The sequence below is a fragment of the Paramisgurnus dabryanus genome, chromosome 3, assembly GCF_030506205.2.
Source record: "Paramisgurnus dabryanus chromosome 3, PD_genome_1.1, whole genome shotgun sequence".
Classification (NCBI taxonomy): domain Eukaryota; kingdom Metazoa; phylum Chordata; class Actinopteri; order Cypriniformes; family Cobitidae; genus Paramisgurnus; species Paramisgurnus dabryanus.
This window is the reverse complement of record NC_133339.1, coordinates 19,976,034-19,995,947: the sequence shown is the minus strand read 5'-3', so window position 1 is coordinate 19,995,947 and position 19,914 is coordinate 19,976,034. Positions and strand designations below refer to the sequence as shown.

The 19,914-nt window shown below is 38.7% G+C and overlaps 2 protein-coding genes and 1 long non-coding RNA gene across 11 annotated transcripts in view; 2 read left to right on the top strand and 1 right to left on the bottom strand.

The window, feature by feature from the left end:
* The window catches only part of hoxb3a (homeobox B3a), a 50,555-nt gene extending 37,476 nt beyond the window's left edge, over positions 1 to 13,079 (top strand). For 5 of the 9 annotated variants that reach the window (XM_073813873.1, XM_065277819.2, XM_065277816.2 and 2 more), the window contains 3 exons: positions 3,947 to 4,010; positions 9,653 to 10,256; positions 10,889 to 13,079. In XM_073813873.1, coding sequence (XP_073669974.1) covers positions 9,761 to 10,256; positions 10,889 to 11,649 — 1,257 coding nt within the window. In that variant the 5' untranslated portion in view covers positions 3,947 to 4,010; positions 9,653 to 9,760 and the 3' untranslated portion in view covers positions 11,650 to 13,079. Of the gene's footprint in view, positions 1 to 1,969; positions 2,203 to 2,231; positions 3,002 to 3,040; positions 3,306 to 3,946; positions 4,011 to 6,113; positions 7,023 to 9,652; positions 10,257 to 10,888 lie in introns of those variants that run through there. The other 4 variants (XM_065277823.2, XM_065277822.2, XM_065277825.2 and 1 more) reach the window with 4 other exon arrangements.
* LOC135733957 (uncharacterized) overlaps positions 1 to 19,914 on the bottom strand; it is a 243,091-nt gene that overhangs the window by 33,972 nt on the left and 189,205 nt on the right. The gene's annotated exons all lie outside the window — the stretch shown is intronic.
* On the top strand, positions 14,955 to 18,137 carry hoxb2a (homeobox B2a). The gene is made up of 2 exons (XM_065277827.2): positions 14,955 to 16,080; positions 16,897 to 18,137. The coding sequence occupies exons 1-2, from the start codon at positions 15,591 to 15,593 to the stop codon at positions 17,610 to 17,612; spliced, it is 1,206 nt and encodes a 401-aa protein (XP_065133899.1). The 5' UTR covers positions 14,955 to 15,590; the 3' UTR covers positions 17,613 to 18,137.

Sequence of the window (19,914 nt, the reverse complement as noted above, 5' to 3'; positions counted from 1 at the left end):
AGCAGCTAATAATTTTAATGTTGCTTGAAGGTGGATTATTTAAAAACATTATGTCTCTTCTGAGATTCTGCACTCCCTGAGCGTTCAAATGTGGACTATTCATAGAAAACAATATAAAATAAACAATAGACGTTTGCCTTATCTAACACATCAGGTTGAAATTTTGGAATTCACTAGATCACTAATATGGAGATTTACCATGCAAACATGTCGAAATTTGTCAGGCATACTTTTGTTTGCATTTGTAGCATTGACGTGTAAAATCATGAATGGATTATTAAGAGACAGATAATTAAGACATTTTCTTCCACGTTTTAAAAAGTTTAGTTTATGGTAATTACCGGTGGAATTTATCATTAGTTTACTTGGGATGAGGGAACTTTCTGTCTCTAATCACTTAAAGCAACTTGGAACAAAAGATCAAACAGGTAAAAACTAAGTTGTCTTGCAAAAAACATTGCGCACAAGCACCAAATGTTAAATGTTCTGCAAGCACAAAAAACACCCTCTCCGTCGATCCAAAGTATTGCTTTTGTAGTTGTCTTTATGCAGAAAAAAGACAATCTGTAAACCAGCGGTTTCTGTGAACAGGCGTGCAGGTCGGAATAAACCCACAAAACTCCAAGTGGCTATAATTTAATTGATTTTATCATAAATCACTGACAGTCCAGAGAGATGACCAGAAGGAAAGAGCAATTTAAAGTACAATGCAGTCTGTCAACTAGGTCATAAAGCTACAAATACGTAAATGTATAAAATTTATTATTATTATTATTATTATTTCCTAGTAGTAGAGCAGTGTACTATAATGTTGTTATAATTATTGCATAAATCTGTCAATATGCTACAAAAGTTTAGAGAGTTAAATAACTTTACAAAGCTTAAATTTCCACATGCCACACAAACAGGGGCAGACCTGGTTGCTATTACTCTAAGTTAAAATCAGTTTCAACTGCCTCTAACAGGATGGAGTTGAATGTTCTCTGCTCATTTGTCAGATTGGTGAGGTTGGCAGTTTTGAGGACCCTAGGGGCATAGGCCTTGGTTGACCCAAAGACCCTGACTCTTCCTCAGTCAGTGTCTTTATTCAGAAAAAAGTTAAATATTATCCATCCCATGCACAGATGGTCCTTAAAAATTAACTTTGTGTTCGAATGGCTGAAGGTGCCACTTTTAAGAAAAGATCATTTGCATGTGTACTATTTAAGCTTTGGTCATTGCGCACATTGTAGTTTCGTTAAGTTAGCCCCGAGTAAACGTAAATTCGTCAGATAAACTTTATTAGGCAAAATAATTCAGAACCGGCCTTAAATGCTTGTAGTGCTAATGAAAACATGTGGGAGTGCTCATTTAAAAAAAAATCTTATGACGCCACGTCAAAAATACCCCAATAACTGATTAATTAATTAGCATGTTAGAGATGATATTCGCGGATCGCTGTGAGCATCATGCACAGGTCAAAATGAGACATTTGTAATGCAGAAATCTTTAGTTAAGGCTATGTGCGTGGGTGTCAAAAACCAAGCCCCCTACCCATTCATTTTGCCTGTGAGAGTAGAAAAGATTGGCCACAGAAGGCCTAGCGTATATCCAGCGGCCTCACACTGAAGTTTGTGGTGTTGAAAGTTGCGTGTCATCCGCCAGAATGGAAGAGAAAAGAAGACATATCTAGCCGCTCCCAGTTTAAAACAGCCTCCTCTTTCGGCATTTGGGTATTCTAAGCGTTCGAGCTCATTTCATTTGAAAGCTTTGGAATCCAACGAACGGACTTGATGAAAGCACGCCATTTCTGTGATGGGGAGGCGATATAAATCTTTCTTCTGGTTGGCACACGATAAAATGGTGCAGAAGACATTAATTACGATCAATTGTGGATTATAAAACCGTATGTAAAAGTGGATTTATTAGACAATGAGAAGAATTGTTTCATCTGACGTATGCGTGTCAAGTAAGTGAAGGATTCAAGGGCGCTTTATTTTGGATTTGAAGAGAGGGTCTCTGGTATCGCCCAGTCACTAACTCTACTGTTCACAACCGCCTGGTAATTGCACAACAAATGGGATGTGGTCAGCTTCGCGCTAACTTCCAGAAGGTGCCAAAGTGGCTTTTGAGAGCCTATGAATGTAGAGGACGAGAGATTAATACATAAATGTAAGACATTACAAGGGGATTCCAAACTACTTCTCATTAATCATTAATCTGGTGAGTTATCGCACCTCCACCGAAAGGTCAAACTGCAAACCCCGTGCCAATCTGTCAAAGCCACGGCGTGCGCGTTTTAGTTTCGCGGGATCTTATGTTCGTCTTTACGTGTTGCGTTAAAGTTTTGTGACGGTGAGCGTTTTTTGCTGTTGAACAATTGTTTTACTGATGCCGTAAGATCATACAGCTGAGGGTTGATGCAATATCGAAGGGTGAGAGGGAGGGCGCAGGAAAAACTTGATAATACACATAGACTTGAGTATAAATGTGTCCGCGGTGTGAACTATGCAGTTAAAGTAGTAACTATTTAAATTATCGTCCTAACAAACCGAACACTTGCTCAATGCCATTGCATCCACTTAATATTCATTTATATAAATGATGCAGAAGCCCTTTGTTGCAAAGCCCGCAGTAATAAAAGCACGTGAATCCGGTTGTTGTTTACCTACCAGATAGCCCGAACAATAAATCTAACATACGCTTTTCGCGCATTAAAATAGAAGCTGGTTCTGGTTCGGCTAAGTCGTTGCTCTCTGGTTGCTTTCTCTCCCATTTTCCTCACTAAAATTGGCTCATCAGCTCTTCTGGCTGGGAGCTGCCTCCTCCCTTTGTTCTGAGAGCAGCAGCGTTCCTGCTTGCTGGGGCACGAGCACCCTTCACTTTATAGGTAACTTTAGGTTAGTCCAGCAAGGCTGCGGGTCGCTGGCGTGTTACCGGGGATTAAAATCAACCCAAAACTACCCGGACAGCGTTTGAAACGGGCCCGGGTGCTGGGAATGGAATCGAGCCAACGGCTTGCGTAAGTGCGGAGATGCAATAAATAACTTTATAGCGCTGTAGGCCGCAGAGTCGGGGAGGTCGGGGGAATCCTCGTTTTGATTTATGTGTTTGGGGTAGCTGTCACGAGCCGGCGAACGAAACCGTCCAACGTTTTTATTCCACTTTTAATAAGCGCTGCTATGCAGACCAGCAAGGCCGTTTCATTTCATTTCTGTTCAGGCCATCGCCTACTGTATATATCCATTTTCGGTCCTCCAGGGCTCCTGTTTGGATTAAGGGCTGTGTTTATCAAGTTTTATTCAAGCGGATTTTAAACTAGAATGGTGGGGCATTTGAACCATGGCTTTCTTAGCAGTCGTTGCTCTTTGTTGTATGGTATATTATGTAATTTTTAATGTTTCATTTTTATAGCCTATAATCTATTGAATGTCATTATTATTATTATTTTACTTTTTTCCACTGGTGAAATATTATTATTGTAGACATGTAATGTAGACCACTCTTTAACACAAGGCCACGACCACAAACAAAATACTGACAAAGGGAATGTTTTTATTTATTTATTTTTAATTGTATTTTTTTCTGTTTTCAGAACTCAAATTAGTTGCGCTTATGTAATTTAAATATACATTTCTGATTTGTCAATATATTATTTCTGCTGTCTGTTAATTCAAAGGCCAAAGGTTCTCTTCTAGATGATTAGAAATATTATGCTTATTTCAATACATGTTAAAAATCAATAGAAGTGAAGGACTTTGGGATACCACCTAAATATTTTCGTTGGCCTCAAATTTCACTCTGTATTTTCCAGCATAACTTAAGGTTAACATGTCGGTCAACAGTGGCCAACCATCAAATTGTCTTCGTTGTCAATTTCTCTACGTGAGGTGTGATGCTCTCTATTGGATTTTTGGCTACCGCGTTTTGATTGTATCTTTCCCTTTTCCTGTTCCTCTATTTACAGTTCCTTCTCGCTCTCAAGAAGCTGTATCCTTGCATAAAATCAAGAAGTGATAAAGGAACTCTAGGTAAGTGATCCAATCTATATTTTAAACTGTAGCGTGTGACTGTGATTTATACACTCTGGTGATGCGTTTAAGAAATAGCCTATTTTTATTGTTTAGATTTTACGTTGCAATTATATATTACGAAATCTGTTAATATTTTACTAATTCATAAAGAAAATTTGCATGCTTTGTAGAAATGTACGATTAAAAATAATTATTCTGATTTTTATACAAAACAGCATTATTGTAGCTACCATATCATGACATTTAGATGCATGTTTGATTGCATTTAATTAATCCCGTTTTTAATGGCATTATGCCGCATACTGGGAAATTTTGAATACTGGGAAATTATTCTCAAGACATTTTACAGGCCCCTGTGCTATGACGACCATTAAACGACTTCGCTTGCATATTGCATCCATGTTAGATTTAAATGTGAAAAAAATATGTTGATATTTAAAACATCTGTTCATATTTGATTCTGACAGTATTTGAAATCTAAATTGCAATGATACAGTAATCGGATTGAAATGGTTTGACAATAATATTTACTTTAGTATAGATGATGCGAAACATTTCTTTGAGAAATTGTTTGACACCTTAAATAATCACTTAGCAAATGGTGACTTGCAATTCAAAGGCAGTCCAACGTTAGAATAACACTTAAGTTGTTTGGATGTTTATTTACACGTTTTCTTCCATGTACATAAACATCCAAACAACAACAACAACATTAACAGCAGCTCATTAATTGTTTATCCAAAAGGCTACTGGAGCTATTTGTTGTTGTCAAAATATGTTGTCATACTGAGCATAGTAATTAATTAAAAACAAAATTTTCAGCAAATATCCCATTATTATATACCCATGTCATGGCTTTTTCTACACCACTGATTAACAATAAGACCAAGCAATTTTTATTTATGGTCTATTTTTTATTTTTGAACATACTCCTAAGTGGTTTGTATAATTTACATTTTTTTTCTCTTATTTTTCCTAATATTTAAAAGACAGTATTCTTAGTAGTTCTAAATTCATTTTAAACAATTTAATACAGATTTTTATTTTATTTTAAAACGAGTGTCCAATAGTCCACTTGAGGCAAGACAGAAAGTCCAGAATTCCAGAAAGTCCTCTTATTTCTCAAGATGCACATCCGTGGAAGAAATTAATCGAGACTGTAGTTATCTTTTCCGTAGTCCACAGGGAAATAAATAGAGAAATTCAGCATCCATGATCGGGCATGCCCTCCATTTTTGAAAATAAACAATATGATTCCAATTTCATGAAGATTAGCATGTAAAATCCAAACAAAAAAAATCCAGCCCACTGTGACCAGCTAAAAATAGTAGTTTGTTGATGTTTGTATCACTGCTGAAAGATGGCAAAATAGAAGAGTAGAAATTGTGTTTTCTGCATTTCATTGCTTCAACCCACGTGTTAGTTAATTAGTACCCTTTTAAGTGGCTCCCCATTGGATCCTTTTAGCAAAGGTTGCAAAATAAAGAACAATACCGTTTAGTAAAAAGTTGCAGACACCTACATTTTTGTCTTGTGCCTTCCTCCCACACCGTTGATGATGCTCTCTATTCAAGCACCTAGAAGAAATGCATCTTTTTAAAGTTGCCTGTTTACAGCTGCCTGTGGTATGGTGGAAGTCATAAATCTTACGTAGCCATAAACGACGGGGGTAGTGTCCTGAATAATAAAAATAGAGAAGGAGAGAGAGGGAGACGTGGTGTTAGGCTTATAGAAAGAGAGAAAGCTACCATTTGCGGTTTTCCCAGCATTTTGGTCCCACGCCGGCTTTCTTCCTCGTTTCCTTTTCGCGTTTTTCTTTTATTTTATTCTCCCCTCATTCTTAAATGATATGCTGAAATTTTTTGTCCTTTTTTTCTCCCGCGTGAAAAAAAATCCTATATACCCTACAGTAAAACCCAGGAAACACTCGTGCATTTTAACTTGCACTCGCCATCCATGATACTCACAGGATTTGTGTGACCAGGACCCGACTGAGCTGCTAAATATAAAAAATATCTTTCTTTTTTCTTTTTGGTGATTTGTTTTCACACCCCTCCCTCAGGATTTCAAGTCCGCCTGTTGTCTGTTCTCTTGTTCCTACACCCCCACCTTATTGGTTTATATATTTTTTCGCATAAGTTATTATACTAGTTGGGTGTGTTGGCAGGGATGTGATGAAATATTAACAATACAGATAGAATGTTGTTTCTGCCTGGAGCAGAAGAAAGCCGGCAATGAGAACGTACTTCCTGGTAATTTAATATAGGCTACACTAGTAGAGTAAGAGAGGGCAGGAAGAAATGGGTCTACTCTCTTACAGTTGCCTACTAAATGTTGCCAGAGCATAATACTTAAACCATACAAGAAGTGAATAGGGTAAAAAACATCTTCCGTTTTAGACCCTTGTCCCGAGCGCCTGCAATTAGCATAAGTTTTCACTGGTGACGCTGTTTGATGGGGATTAACGCTTGCGCCTCTCATATCCAGCCAGCTCCGTTATTTCCAATAGCTGGAAAGGCCTGGTGTTGACTATTAACCCAGCCAACAAGAGCCAATAATACAAACAAACCCCGGGCCCCGACATGAGACGAGGATGTGTTACGGAGAGTCGGGAGCCCACCTCGGATTATGATGTTCAATTTTGCGCCGTGAGGAAGAGGCGAGGGGAGATTGAAGGCGAAATCTGAGGCCATTGTTATCTGCGAGCAGGGCGTACCAGTCGACAGGGCTGCCAGGAGCAGCGCTGCCTGTCCATTTGCAGCCCCCCTCGCATACCTCAGATCTTTCATGCTAGACCGTCTCCCCCTTTCGCGAGCCGAGGGGAATCGTCCAGCAGCGCCCGCACTGTGGCGCGGGGCAGCCGTGCTCGAGATACCCGGCGTTTGATGCGCGCTGTCTGGCTGGAATATCGAAACTGGTATGAGCTTTGGTTTTGTGTTGTGTTGATTGCACCGTGGCCGAATGTGGAAAATGTGATGCCTGCCTGCGCGTCTTTCGTCAAAAGCTAAGGTAAGCTGGTTTGAAATAGGCTATCAGTTTGTGAATGGCGGTATGTGTGTCCTAGTGATTTATGACCGTATGACTCCGAACGCGGTTCAAGAAGAGTTCACAACGCTTTAAGCGTCCATCGAAGCTGGAGCTTTCTTTCTTTACATTTGAATAAATGCAGCAAATATTTTGTTATCTACTCCATTTCTGGCTTTGTTACGTAACAAAGGAAATAAAATTGTAGTGTTTTTCCACATCATCTTTGATATGAAAGTATGCGCTTATTTTTCTGACTAAAGTGGTTGTTTTGCACGAGCAAATAAATTGGGTGGTTAAACGTCAATATAAAATATTCAAATGATTTTAACGATTTTAGCAAATCATTTCGATTGCCACCAAGGTGTTTTTCCATATGATATTGAATTTGCACGTTCAAGGCCTATTCTTTTCTAATGCAAAGACCCGTGTGGGAATATCTAATCGAAATATTTACTGCTTTTATTCGTTAGATGTTGTTGTTTAAAGTAGGCATTTAAAGAAATTTAAGTTAACTTATTTTTTAATAGCTAAGGGGCGCCCAAGCAATGTTGTGTCTGTTGTTTTTGTTGACGTTTGGGTTGATACCACTCCTGCTACGTCCGCTCTCGACTTCGTAATTGTGTTAGGGTTTGATCTAAAGAAAAGTTGGTTATTGTGTTACCGTAACAAGAGGGCCAAGACATTACGTGTTCCATTTAATGGAACTGCGATATGATTTCATATCTATTATGCCCGTTTTTATATCCCCCTCTTCCTCTCCCCATTCTCTCCCCTGAACAATTCCTTGGAGTAAATGATTAGGATTCCGGCCGTCCTCTTCGAAGATAAATGACCGACATTTGTGACGTGTTGAGAGTTGATGTCCAAAAGCTGTAGCATTCAATTCACGCTTTATGTAACAAACACAAAACCATATCTCAATCGTTAAACATTTATATACAAAATAGAATATTAATCCTACCACTTGAAATATTTTTTATTTTTATGCAAGAAAATATGTTAGAATCATCAACAAATTTTAATCTGTCTGAGAAGATAAATTCACTGGCTACAGTCTGTTTTAACAAAGAAAATTAATATACAAGAGTTAGCTGATGGAGGGTTTCTGTCCCTTTAAACGGAGATTTTATCCCATTATTTATATATTTTTTTAATTTACGCCTCTTTATGTGAGCTCTCATTTTTTTCTTTTGTTCTTATAATTTTAGTATTTATTTAGTTCAAAATATGCTGTTTTATTTAGAGCTTTATTCAAATAATATTTGTTATTACTTTTTTCTTTAAAATGAATAAAACATTTCTCATGCCAATAGTACAATGAAAAACAGAAATATGAAAATAGGCCTTTGTTGAAACATTGATTTTTTTTGCCTGCATGAGATCTGAAACTGCATGAAATATTAATATGGATCCGTTTGTAATTTTAGTATATTTGTTTAATTATAGGCAAGTGTTTATTTATAATTACCAAGCCAGAAATATAATTATAGCGAGTGAAGACGGACACGAAATCGTTCAAAATATTTTTGCCCACTGCGAAATGAACCTGCAAGTATCTTGTCAAGTGATATCTATGACAAAAGCCACAGTAGCCCTCCTAAAACATCTTACGCAATCTCTTGGCTTCCCTCTTCTTTTTAATAACATTTACTACCCAGAGTGAGTGGGAATAAATGCCAGGTGCCTGTAAGTGTTTGAGTGATCGTTTTCGCCCGGTTCTCTCAGCAACCCCAGCGCCTAGCTGCGAGGTCGAGCTTTTTCCAGAGCTGGATTTGTCTATTTCGGTCTAACGACCATTATGAATAACACCTACCTAAGCTTCCGGGGACCCCCTTTACTCTCCGCGTTCATAGAGGCCAACAACAAAGTTCAAAGAACACATTGCCGGTTTTGCAGGTTTTTAATGTTGCCCAAATACGTTTGTTTGTAACTGGAGAAAACCATGTAGAGGAGGCTTTTGTGTCGATGACAAATGCACACAATATGTCCGCAGAGCTAGTGTCCATGTTTCTTTATCTTGTTCATAATTTTTCTTATTATCCAAGCTATACATATTCACCAGAGCGTTTGTACAGTTCTGCTGTATATTATATTTTGCACATTAAGCAAATAACTGTTTAGTTTTTATTATTGTAATAAACATAAAATTATTCTTCACAATGTTAGAAATCAAGCATGGGTCCTGGTGTCAGCAATTACTTAAAACAGATCTTGGCCAATGATTTGTAACCTCTTTAATATTTAATAGCCTGCTAGGGGTAAATTAAAAAGAACAAATCATGAATGAACATGAGTCTGAAATAAAAACCACAACATTTATAGTAGTTATAATATAAATACTATAACTAGTATTTATATCATAATATTTATTATTATAATAAAGGACACATAATATTTGTTCAAATGTAGCTTGTGAGTGCTGAGCTGTTTGTGTGGTGTGTTGTGATGTGCAAAGGAGAGAATGAGAGAGAGAGAGAGAGAGAGAGAGAGAGAGAGAGAGCATCTGCAGGCTGTGTTGTGGGAACATGCTATTCATGTCATGGCGTCTTTCAGTGCAGTAAGATGGATTTACCTCGAGCCCCTCTTATTATGTGCCTCTTATAACCTTTCAGGTCAGCTTCCAAGAGGCCATTGGAAAGAGACCGTCACGTGACATCTAGTGCCAATGTTCTTCCAGAAGGTCGTCAGGACCCTGGTAGCCGGTAACTCGACATTTGGAAATGCAGAAAACGACCTACTACGACAACTCGACACTTTTTGGAGGTTACTCGTACCAGGGGGCAAACGGTTTTGGCTATGATGCCCCAGCTGCAGCCTTCCAGAACTCAGCGCATCTTGAGGGCGACTACCAAAGGTCTGCGTGCTCCCTACAGTCGCTCGGCACCAGCGCGCCCCCGCAGCCTCAGCATGCCAAGACGAAAGAGCTTAATGGCAGCTGCATGCGGCCAAGCCTGCCACCTGAACACCACCCACCCCCCCAGGTTTCCCCTCCTCAGAACCCTGTAAACGTTGTTGCCTCTAATGCCACCCAACAGCCAGGTGGTAGCAGTGGTGCTGGTGGTGGTACCGGCACCGGAGTCACGGCCAAATCAACGTCCAAGTCATCCTCTCTGGCCTCAAACCCAACGCTCACCAAGCAAATCTTTCCCTGGATGAAGGAATCACGTCAGAACACCAAGCAAAAAAACAGCTCCCCCAGTGCAAGCTCAGCTAACGGTGTGTTTGGCAAACCCCTTTTCTTCTCTTCCTGCCCTTCTTGATATTTGTTGGCTAAAATTTACTAGCTTCCAGTGAGATATAGGTGTGCAATTTAAAAGATCTAGAACATTTCAAGTGTTAAGTCTTTGCTTGTTTAGCAGGAGACAAATTTCAAAGCTTAGAATAGCTATAACTATATGAAATTTCTTATTAAATTGGTAAAATATGATAATGATATTCAAGTAAAAAATGATATATACATAGACCATAATTTAATTTTTACCTGAGAGCAATGCACCATCACCTGTTTACCAATGTTTACTGTGTCCACATAATGTAACAGCCTTCTAAATTTGCAAATACGGTCTTAAACCTTCTTTATCCACCCTATAAACCATTAAAAGAGAACTCATGTAACAAACACACCGTTGCCTAGTGCACAGTATGAATCTGGCCCTGGGCTTAAGTCATAATGTAATTTACATACACAAGGTCAATGTTAGGGCATGTGTCTCTTAATAAATGCCAAAGTTATGAAGTGTTGACAACCAATATCAGGGGATAAGTTTTTCGTGGCCAGCTTTATTAGTGGGAATGATGCATTCAATTTCCGTGTGGAGTAATTATGTTTTATTTCATTCGCACCCCAGCGGAGAGCAGCGGTGGTGAGAAAAGCCCTCCGGGTTCTGCAGCTTCCAAGAGAGCACGCACCGCTTACACCAGCGCACAGCTGGTGGAGCTGGAGAAGGAGTTTCACTTCAACAGATACCTGTGCCGGCCACGGCGCGTGGAGATGGCCAATCTGCTTAATCTCAGCGAGAGGCAGATCAAGATTTGGTTTCAGAACAGGCGGATGAAGTACAAGAAAGATCAAAAGTCAAAAGGCATGGGGTCATCCTCAGGAGGACCATCACCCACAGGAAGTCCACCCCTCCCAATGCAGTCTTCAGCCGGTTTTATGAACTCCATGCACTCAATGGGAAGTTATGACGCTCCCTCCCCTCCATCTTTCAACAAGCCCCATCAAAACGCATATGCCATGTCAACAGCCTATCAGAACCCAATGAAAGGTTGCCCGCCACAACAGAAGTATGGAAACACTGCTCCGGATTATGACCCACACGGGCTACAGGGTAATAGTGGCACCTACGGGACACCAAACATGCAGGGTAGCCCCGTGTACGTGGGAGGCAGCTATGTCGATGCCATGCCTGCCACTGGGCCTTCTATGTATGGCCTCAATCATCTACCGCACCACCAGACGGCTAGCATGGACTACAATGGTGCCACACAGATGTCGGCGAACCAGCACCATGGACCGTGTGACCCACATCCGACATACACGGATCTGTCTGCACACCATCCTTCTCAGGGTAGAATCCAAGAAGCACCCAAGTTGACTCATCTGTAGCAGGTTTGGACAAAAGAGATAACAGAGAGAAATGAAAGGAAGACAAATGAAACAGACTAACCCATGGGACGATGCAATGGGGTTGAAAAATATGATCCAGTGGTTTCTTGCCATGAGTAAAACACCGGTTTGTGTCAATGTTGTCTTACCATTCATGTGTGTGAACACCCCAATTTTACATGAATTTCATATTCATAAATCTAAAAACCCCTTTAAAGTGGAAAACTTCATGAACAGTGTGTAAAAATGGCTAGTTTATGCCACGGAATAGATTGCCTAGCTGTATGACCTCATTACATCATCGTAAACGTTTGTGTACTCCAGCATTATCACTGCATTCCTTACACTTTGGTCATTTGGAGGGTGGTACAGCAAATCCTACATTTAAACTTACTGGCGCAAGAAAACCACTGGATTGTTTTTTTGTCCACTACCCTTATTTCACATACCTCTTCTTTTTTAAATTTCTCACTAAACAGTCAGTTTTTTATTAACTTGTTCCCAAAACGACAGCAAACTGCACATTGTTTTTAGCAAGACGTGGTGATCAAGATATTCATCTCTTTATCTATTTTAAAGGGTTGAAATCCATTTTAAACTATGCTACCTATCCCTAATAATGAGAAGTAAAATAGAAATTTGTTATGACTTTGACACAGGGTAAAAAGGAGAGTTGAGAATTGTAGTAAAGTAAAGCTCATCCCCTTGTTCTCAACTCACTGTCCCCTCCCTCTTCCCCTCCCTTTCCCAATTCTCTTTCTTTCCCAATATTGGGTTTGCCTACATTAGTCTACACTAATACGAAAGGCCCACATTTTCTCAAGTCTTGACTTAGAAAACTAGGAAACAGGGTATATTTGAACAAAAATGCATGTCCGGGATAACAAGCTAGGGCGCAGACGTCTCTGTTTACGCCTAATACGCTCTCGTCTGGGCATCATTGTTGCACTTAGAGTTTACATTTAATGGGTGAGGAAGAAAAGTAAATCTTATTTTGAATCGAAAGGCCTTCAATCAGCGTCTTTCGCTAAGTGTGTTCAAGTGAACATTCATAAATATATATTTATTTGTTATAGCCAGTTTAAATACTTTCTTTTTTGTATTATTTATCCCCATGTATTTATATCGACAAAAATGTACTTTTTTAGTATCTACCTGTTATAAAAGACGTTGTGTTCTTGTCATTGTAACAAGTTATTTTTTAGTTCTTGTATTTTAGAGATATGTAGGTTTATGTTACCCTTGTATAAATAATGTCTTGACTTGTACAGGGGGCGCAAGAACGAAATCAAAACGTTCCTGCGTAGTCGAGAATTAGACGGAAGATAGCAAAACATTTTCAAAACTTCATTTGTCCTTTGTAACTACTTTTATTTCCTTGTTAAGAGTTGGTTGTTGAACAATTCTTTAATAAAATGTTATGTTATTCATTTCCACTCTAGAAGTTCATGAGTTTACCAAACAGACTTACTAACACATATGCAAGGAGCGGTGGGGGCGGGGTGCTCCTCGAGGTCTGTGAAAAAGCCCTGGAGGCAGTGACTGCAATGGTCACGTGAAGTCGGTCCAATAGAATTGTCCTATATACTGGTTATGAAATTAAAACAGACTATTACAAATAATAACAACTCTTGAGCTGCGAAAAACCTGCAGCAGATGAAAAAAATATTTGTGTTTTCAAATTGTTTGAACAATTGCTTTCTATGCTCATTTATTTAAAAACAGACTTGACTATTAGTAAAAGGGTTGAGAAAAATCTAGAACAATAATAAAAAAAAAATCATGAAACAGTAAACATTGCAAACAGATGTAATAACATAATACAAAAAACTGTGGTAACATAACAATTTTAATGCATTCTACCATACGAATATAATAGGCTAAACACCTAATACATATAAAGGGCAATGTTATCACGGTCGTTTTGTTTATACTAACAATTAACTTCCACGTTTTGCTTAAATAAATAATATGAGAAAAACTGTTAAAAAAACACACCAAGCAAATAACTCACTAAATTGATTTGCATTAATAACTACACACATTTTAATCACATCCGGCGTATACAATCACAAGATTTGATAGTCAAATGTAAGATATTTAGATAGATAGATAGATAGATAGATAGATAGATAGATAGATAGATAGATAGATAGATAGATAGATAGATAGATAGATAGATAGATAGATAGATAGATCAAATAAAATGAGAACCGCTCTACTCAAATAAGACAAATCCCTTTATGCGTTATGCGTTGTAACGCATTTAGTAAAAAAAATTTTAAATATAATTTTCCAGTGAAAATGTCCAGCATGAAAAAATAAAACATCCGGAATATTGTAATGCTAGCACAATCCAAAATAACAGCAGAATAAATAAAAACGAAAGATTATCACTGTGTCCTAGTCCCGCGCAACCGGCTCCGTTCTGTAGTGGAGGGCCTGTTAAACTGAGCTTTTTCCTGGATGCCCACGGCCTACAGCTTGCCTTGTATTTGCCTTATAATACCCATACACCCACACACAGTTAGCTTGTATATGTTTCCACTGTTCTTTCAGGGAGAGAGAGAAAAGACGAAACGACGCTGGTGTTACAAATCCAATCTAACGCTGTGGAGTGTGTTACAGAAAGCCGCAGCAGAATTTAGTAGCCTATTAACATCTGTCTTGTATAATCCTGTTAATGCGACGCGTCGATAGAAAATATCCAATGTAGAAAAAAATACTTTATTCTGAGAGCAAAAAATCCACAAATCTACGGGGGAATAATGGGGGGTTTCTTTGTTGTGATCTTGAAGGAAAAAGGCGAATTCTTGAGGGTGGCTGCTGTCAAGCGCTTTGCCGGCAAAAGATTGATCACCCTTGCTGCCTCTCTACTTGTGCTCTAAAAATATCTACCCCCTTTTCTTATTCGTTTTCAACTTTGACGCAACCAGTTTTGTTAGCTATTTCATAAACTAACACTAAATATTTTATTTCGTCCAATCTGCAATAGAAGCGAATTATCACGTTAGCACAATAGCAACTGGCGAGGATAGCCATTGGTAAACGCGACCTCAGAATGAACTTTTGGTTGTTCACACTGTCAACAGACTAAATCCTTTTGCACACAGACACAAATACACACCACTAAAAAGTCTTATGTGCACAATATCATGCTTCTCATCTTCATTTCAAGCCTGAAAAATAAAAACATTTGTCCAAACAGAATTTAATTGAATTTAATCTAACCTGGATTTTACAGCAAACGTTCTCGCTTTAAGGTCCTTCAGTAATCCTCCAGAGACTAAGTAAAATTTATTTAATTAACCCCTCTACAAAAATAAGTAAATAAAGAAAAATGTGGTCCTGTAATAGTTGGGAATCTCCTATTCGATAAGTATGGCAGATAATCTCAACATCACTCTTGTACATCCTTATTTATGTGCTTCATGTAAAGAAAAAAATTCTATAGCTGCATGTTTTGTCTGTTATTCTTGTCAAAACTTTTAAGATTAATGAGCATTGATTTTAAATACGCAAGAAGCCATATTGTGGATGTGCTTATCAGGCAAGGCCTGTGGATTACATCACCCGTAGTTCTGCATTTGGATGGTTAGTGACAATCATCAGAGAGCTTCACATCAAGACATTAAGCCTGTCACGACGATCACTTGTGTCCGAGCACATGGCAATCGGGAGCTTTTTTATTCGCTGATTTCTAAATTATAATATCCTGTTGTTTTTATCAATTCATAGAAATATTGCTTTCTTTTGCCATCAGGCCCCGAATTTCGATTGGCTGAGATTAGTCACATGACCAGGAATTGGCTGCAATTTCGCCCATAGTCTTCAGTTTAGCAGACCCTGGTCCCCATACGCTAGTAATATCACCAATATACACAATTATTAAAGCCCGCAAATGCAGTCATAGCAGAAACGCAAAAACTCTAGCTTTTTGGATGTTATTTTTTGCGTACGTTGGTGTCGCTGGACGCCCTTCTTGCCCAGGCGAAGCGATGAATTTTGAATTTGAGAGGGAGATTGGGTTCATCAACAGCCAGCCTTCCCTTGCAGAGTGCCTGACGTCTTTCCCCGCTGTCCTGGAGTCATTTCAAACTTCATCAATCAAGGACTCGACAGCAATTCCACCTCCTTTCGAGCACACCATCCCTAGTCTGAGTCCCTGCACAGGCAACCAGGCGCGACCGAGGAACCAAAAGCGAACTGCCTCTAATGGCCTCCAGCTTCGGACACAAACGGCACCGCCGACGCAGCACCAGCAAGGCCCGGTCCCGCTGTCGGTTGGCGCGCCACTGGCCCATGAGTTTCCATGGATGAAAGAAAAGAAATCCGCGAAGAAGTGCCCCAAGCCCGCAGCCTCTGCAGCGACAGCCTCACCCTCTCAGGCATCCTCCGGCTACACAACCGCAGGACTCGAGTCTCCGACAGGTACCTTTTAAAAAGCATATTTCTGTTCTACATTTTATAATTTTGGTCATTTTCCCCTAAATGACTCATGCCTTAAATCGATTCTGTTAAATTTTAAATGCACTGAAATCTTTTATTTTATTGGCTTCAATAATGCAAACAATTATGATATTAGGTTTGATTTCTTTGTTTTTTTATTTTTCAAAATTATGAATTACCTTGTCGCGATTATGTTCTTTGTCTTATTTGTGAATGATATATTGCGAGCATAGTCTGTTTTGCATGACTAGTATTTTACTTCATCAGCTTATACATTTAAAAAATATATAATTTCATCCGATGTCTACATTTTAAGCACCATTAAGCATGCATGATTGTTGTGCATAATACATACTTTTATATATTTTTTAAAATCTCATTGCTTTAGTGGCTTAAAAGATAACATGCACCCCTCCCCCATTTCTTGGCATCCATACAAAACTGTATACATTCTGAGAGAATAAGTTCCTGTCCTTCAGATTTTGAGCTGCAATAACGATTTAATCGCAATTCATGTCATGGCTTGATATTTATTCATAACCATATCTCATGGCTCGAGGTAGCCATTTTGAATTTCATAGTATACTGCAAAAATTTATCAGGCTTGCTGAAATAACGCATGCACACTATGCTGGTCTATTGCCACAAGACATGCCTAACCATTGCAGTCATTGCTACATGACAGATCCAAACCACAGGGCTGTTATACAAAGGAATTTTAGAGACTGGACAAGTTCTTACACGGAGTTCGATGACTTCGTCATTTATAAGGGACTTATTTCTGTTTTTTCCCTGCAGAGGCTCAAGGTGGACTGGATAATGGTAGCGGTTCACGGAGGCTGAGGACCGCATACACCAACACGCAGCTACTTGAACTGGAGAAGGAGTTCCACTTTAACAAATACCTCTGTCGGCCCCGACGCGTTGAAATAGCAGCACTTTTGGATCTTACAGAGCGCCAGGTCAAAGTATGGTTTCAAAACCGACGCATGAAGCACAAACGGCAAACTACGCATCACCGGGACGGCCAGGAAGGCGAGCTGAGCGGCTTCGAGCCCCTGGACGGACCCGATGCTGCTTCGCCTTACTCGAGCCAATCTTTGGAAGTATCGGGGTCTGGTTCTGGCTCGGCAGCAGCTTCCGAGAGCGAGACAAATGCCTCCTACACGAACAGTGCTGACAAAAGCCAGCCTACGCCTGAAGAGCCGGAGCCCGCATCTGCTCCTGACACAGCGGTTCACTCCCCTCAATACCCAACGCCTACTGCAGATAACCCCACCACAATGGCTGAGGGCCGCGCAGCTGGGCCGGAGCATTCGTTCCCAGAATCGCAGGATGCCACATCACTACCAGATTTGAATTTCTTTTCCACGGACTCTTGCCTACAGATTTCGGACGCTTTATCACCGAGTTTGCAGAGTTCACTCGACAGTCCTGTTGACTTTTCTGAGGAAGATTTTGACTTGTTTACGAGCACCCTTTGTACAATAGACTTGCAACATTTACAGTTCTGAACAAAAGTATTGATATCAAAAAGCATACAAGAACAATCTCCATTACACCAGTGTTATGAATCCTTTTCGACCGCAACATTCCTTAAATAAGACAGAAAATAAAGACAAAAATGAAACGTCTACTTTAAAGGTTTCTTAACAAATAGGTGTGACACAAAGCCTAAACGGAGACAAATTGCCCATTATTTTGAAAACACGATGATGTAATCGTTTGAATACAGATCGGGATGGCTTCTGTCGAAGTTTCAGGTATTTTATTGCCTTCTGATTCTCGGATTTTGGTTTATGTCGATTAACAGATGAATGGCTGTGGACTTTTTTCAGTGAAACTCAATCATTGGAATCTCAGGAATTGTGTCAGACATAAGGGTAGTTGAACTGCTTTTAGGAATTCTTCCGAAACGGGCGTTGTCCCTGATGAATAATTTTAGAACTAGTTTATTTATTGAGATTCTTTAATAGTAAATTTCAAATTTATTTATTGTACGTTATTTTCATAGTTGAAATAATAAAAACAAAACATAATATGCTGGAGCGAGTGTGAGTAATTCACTAAGGTTTAATTCATTCTTTTATTAAGATTTTTAAATATTTTTATATAAAGCACTTGGTTTTACAAATTTGTTCTCTCTCCTTGCCTTTATTGGAACACACTGATGAAAACTATAAATCAGTCTATTTTTATATTTCAAATTAATTTGAAAAATGTTTAGTAAATATTAATATGCAATTAATATGTACTGTTGTTGCCGTTTAATTAATTTTATAATTGTTAGTATTATAACTGATAATAATAGTACTAGCATTTATATTGTTTTCGACATTCTGATGACGGTGTGACAATATAAATGATAGGTTTAATGTTTCATTTCAGTTCTTTGTTTATTACAATTCTCATTTGCAGGTCAGGCTATGTAAACTTACATACAATAAATATGTAGTTGTATATTAAGCATTCGTATATGCGGACAAATTACATAGCCTCAAGAGAAAAAAAAACAAGTCGCTAAATTTAAAACGGGGCAAGCCTACGTTTTGAATAATAGCATTAATCTGACTAACCTTTTAAAACGACATGCAGAACGAACATTTACGACTATGTAATTTAAAAATACAAAACAAAAATGTATCCCTTGCAAAATGGTATCTGGCACAAAGCAACCTCTTTGATGACAGACGTTAAAAGCAATAGCAAGACTATTAATTATTTATTTAATTTTACTGTCTAAGGAGAGGTGGATTATGAACACGAACAGCAAGGAGCTGCGGGAGGGTCAAGCGGTTGACTGGGCCGTAGGCTCCCATGACTGCATTCACCCTGATGCAAAATGGCGCTCGAAACACAATGCAGGATATGAACAATAAAGCGGCAGCCATTATGGATAGTTTGGACTGCAGCTGAGACCGGGCTGTATCGAGCTTGAAATCATGTATTTAGAAAAGAGAAATTAACATTAATCCACAGGCAGTCTAATGTGACTTAAAATAAAGGGTTATTTCATTACTTTTTGAAAAACATGTAATCAATATTAGATACATTATGTAACAGCTGAATCTATCATAACCTCTAAGCATGAGATGACGATCTTAAAAACTCAATGGTGGTTACATCATTATATTACAGCAAAATTAAAACTATTATTATTATTATTATTTTTATTTATACTAACATTAGTAAATTCTAAAGACATTAAGATGCTATTAATTGCACAAATAGATTTTTATCCTGTTTTATTCAGTTATCTTGTCTGGTAATATAGTGCTATACTTTGAGTTTTTTGGGGTGGGTATGAAAAACACTGAACATATGAAATGTATAGATACACAGAGGTATAGAACTAATGCAGTTTCTGAGGTGTGTGCGTTTTGAACAGGTGCTCTGATCATATTACTGGTGGGGGGATCTAGTATCTCACCCCAGCAGGAGCAAATGCTACTATGTCAGCTGAGAGTTTAACTCTTTATGTGCAAAAGCCAAACAATTAGTCAATACACACCTCACAGGCATCTATCAGCCCATAGACTACTACAAGAAAAACACAGGAGATGACAGATATGAATCTGCTGAACATGAGAAAATAGACACAATTAAATGCTATCCAATTGCATGCAGCAACGTCAATTTGCTGTCATGGGTGACAGAAATGAAGAGATGGACAAACAGATGGATGAATGAGTAAGGCCAAAAATGAATGCTTATGCCGATCTGTAAAACGAGGAGCTTGGTTTTGGCCATCTGGTGACTGGCATTAATTTTAAATATTTCGGTGTCTATTTCAAGTCATTAACTTTGATTCCAAGT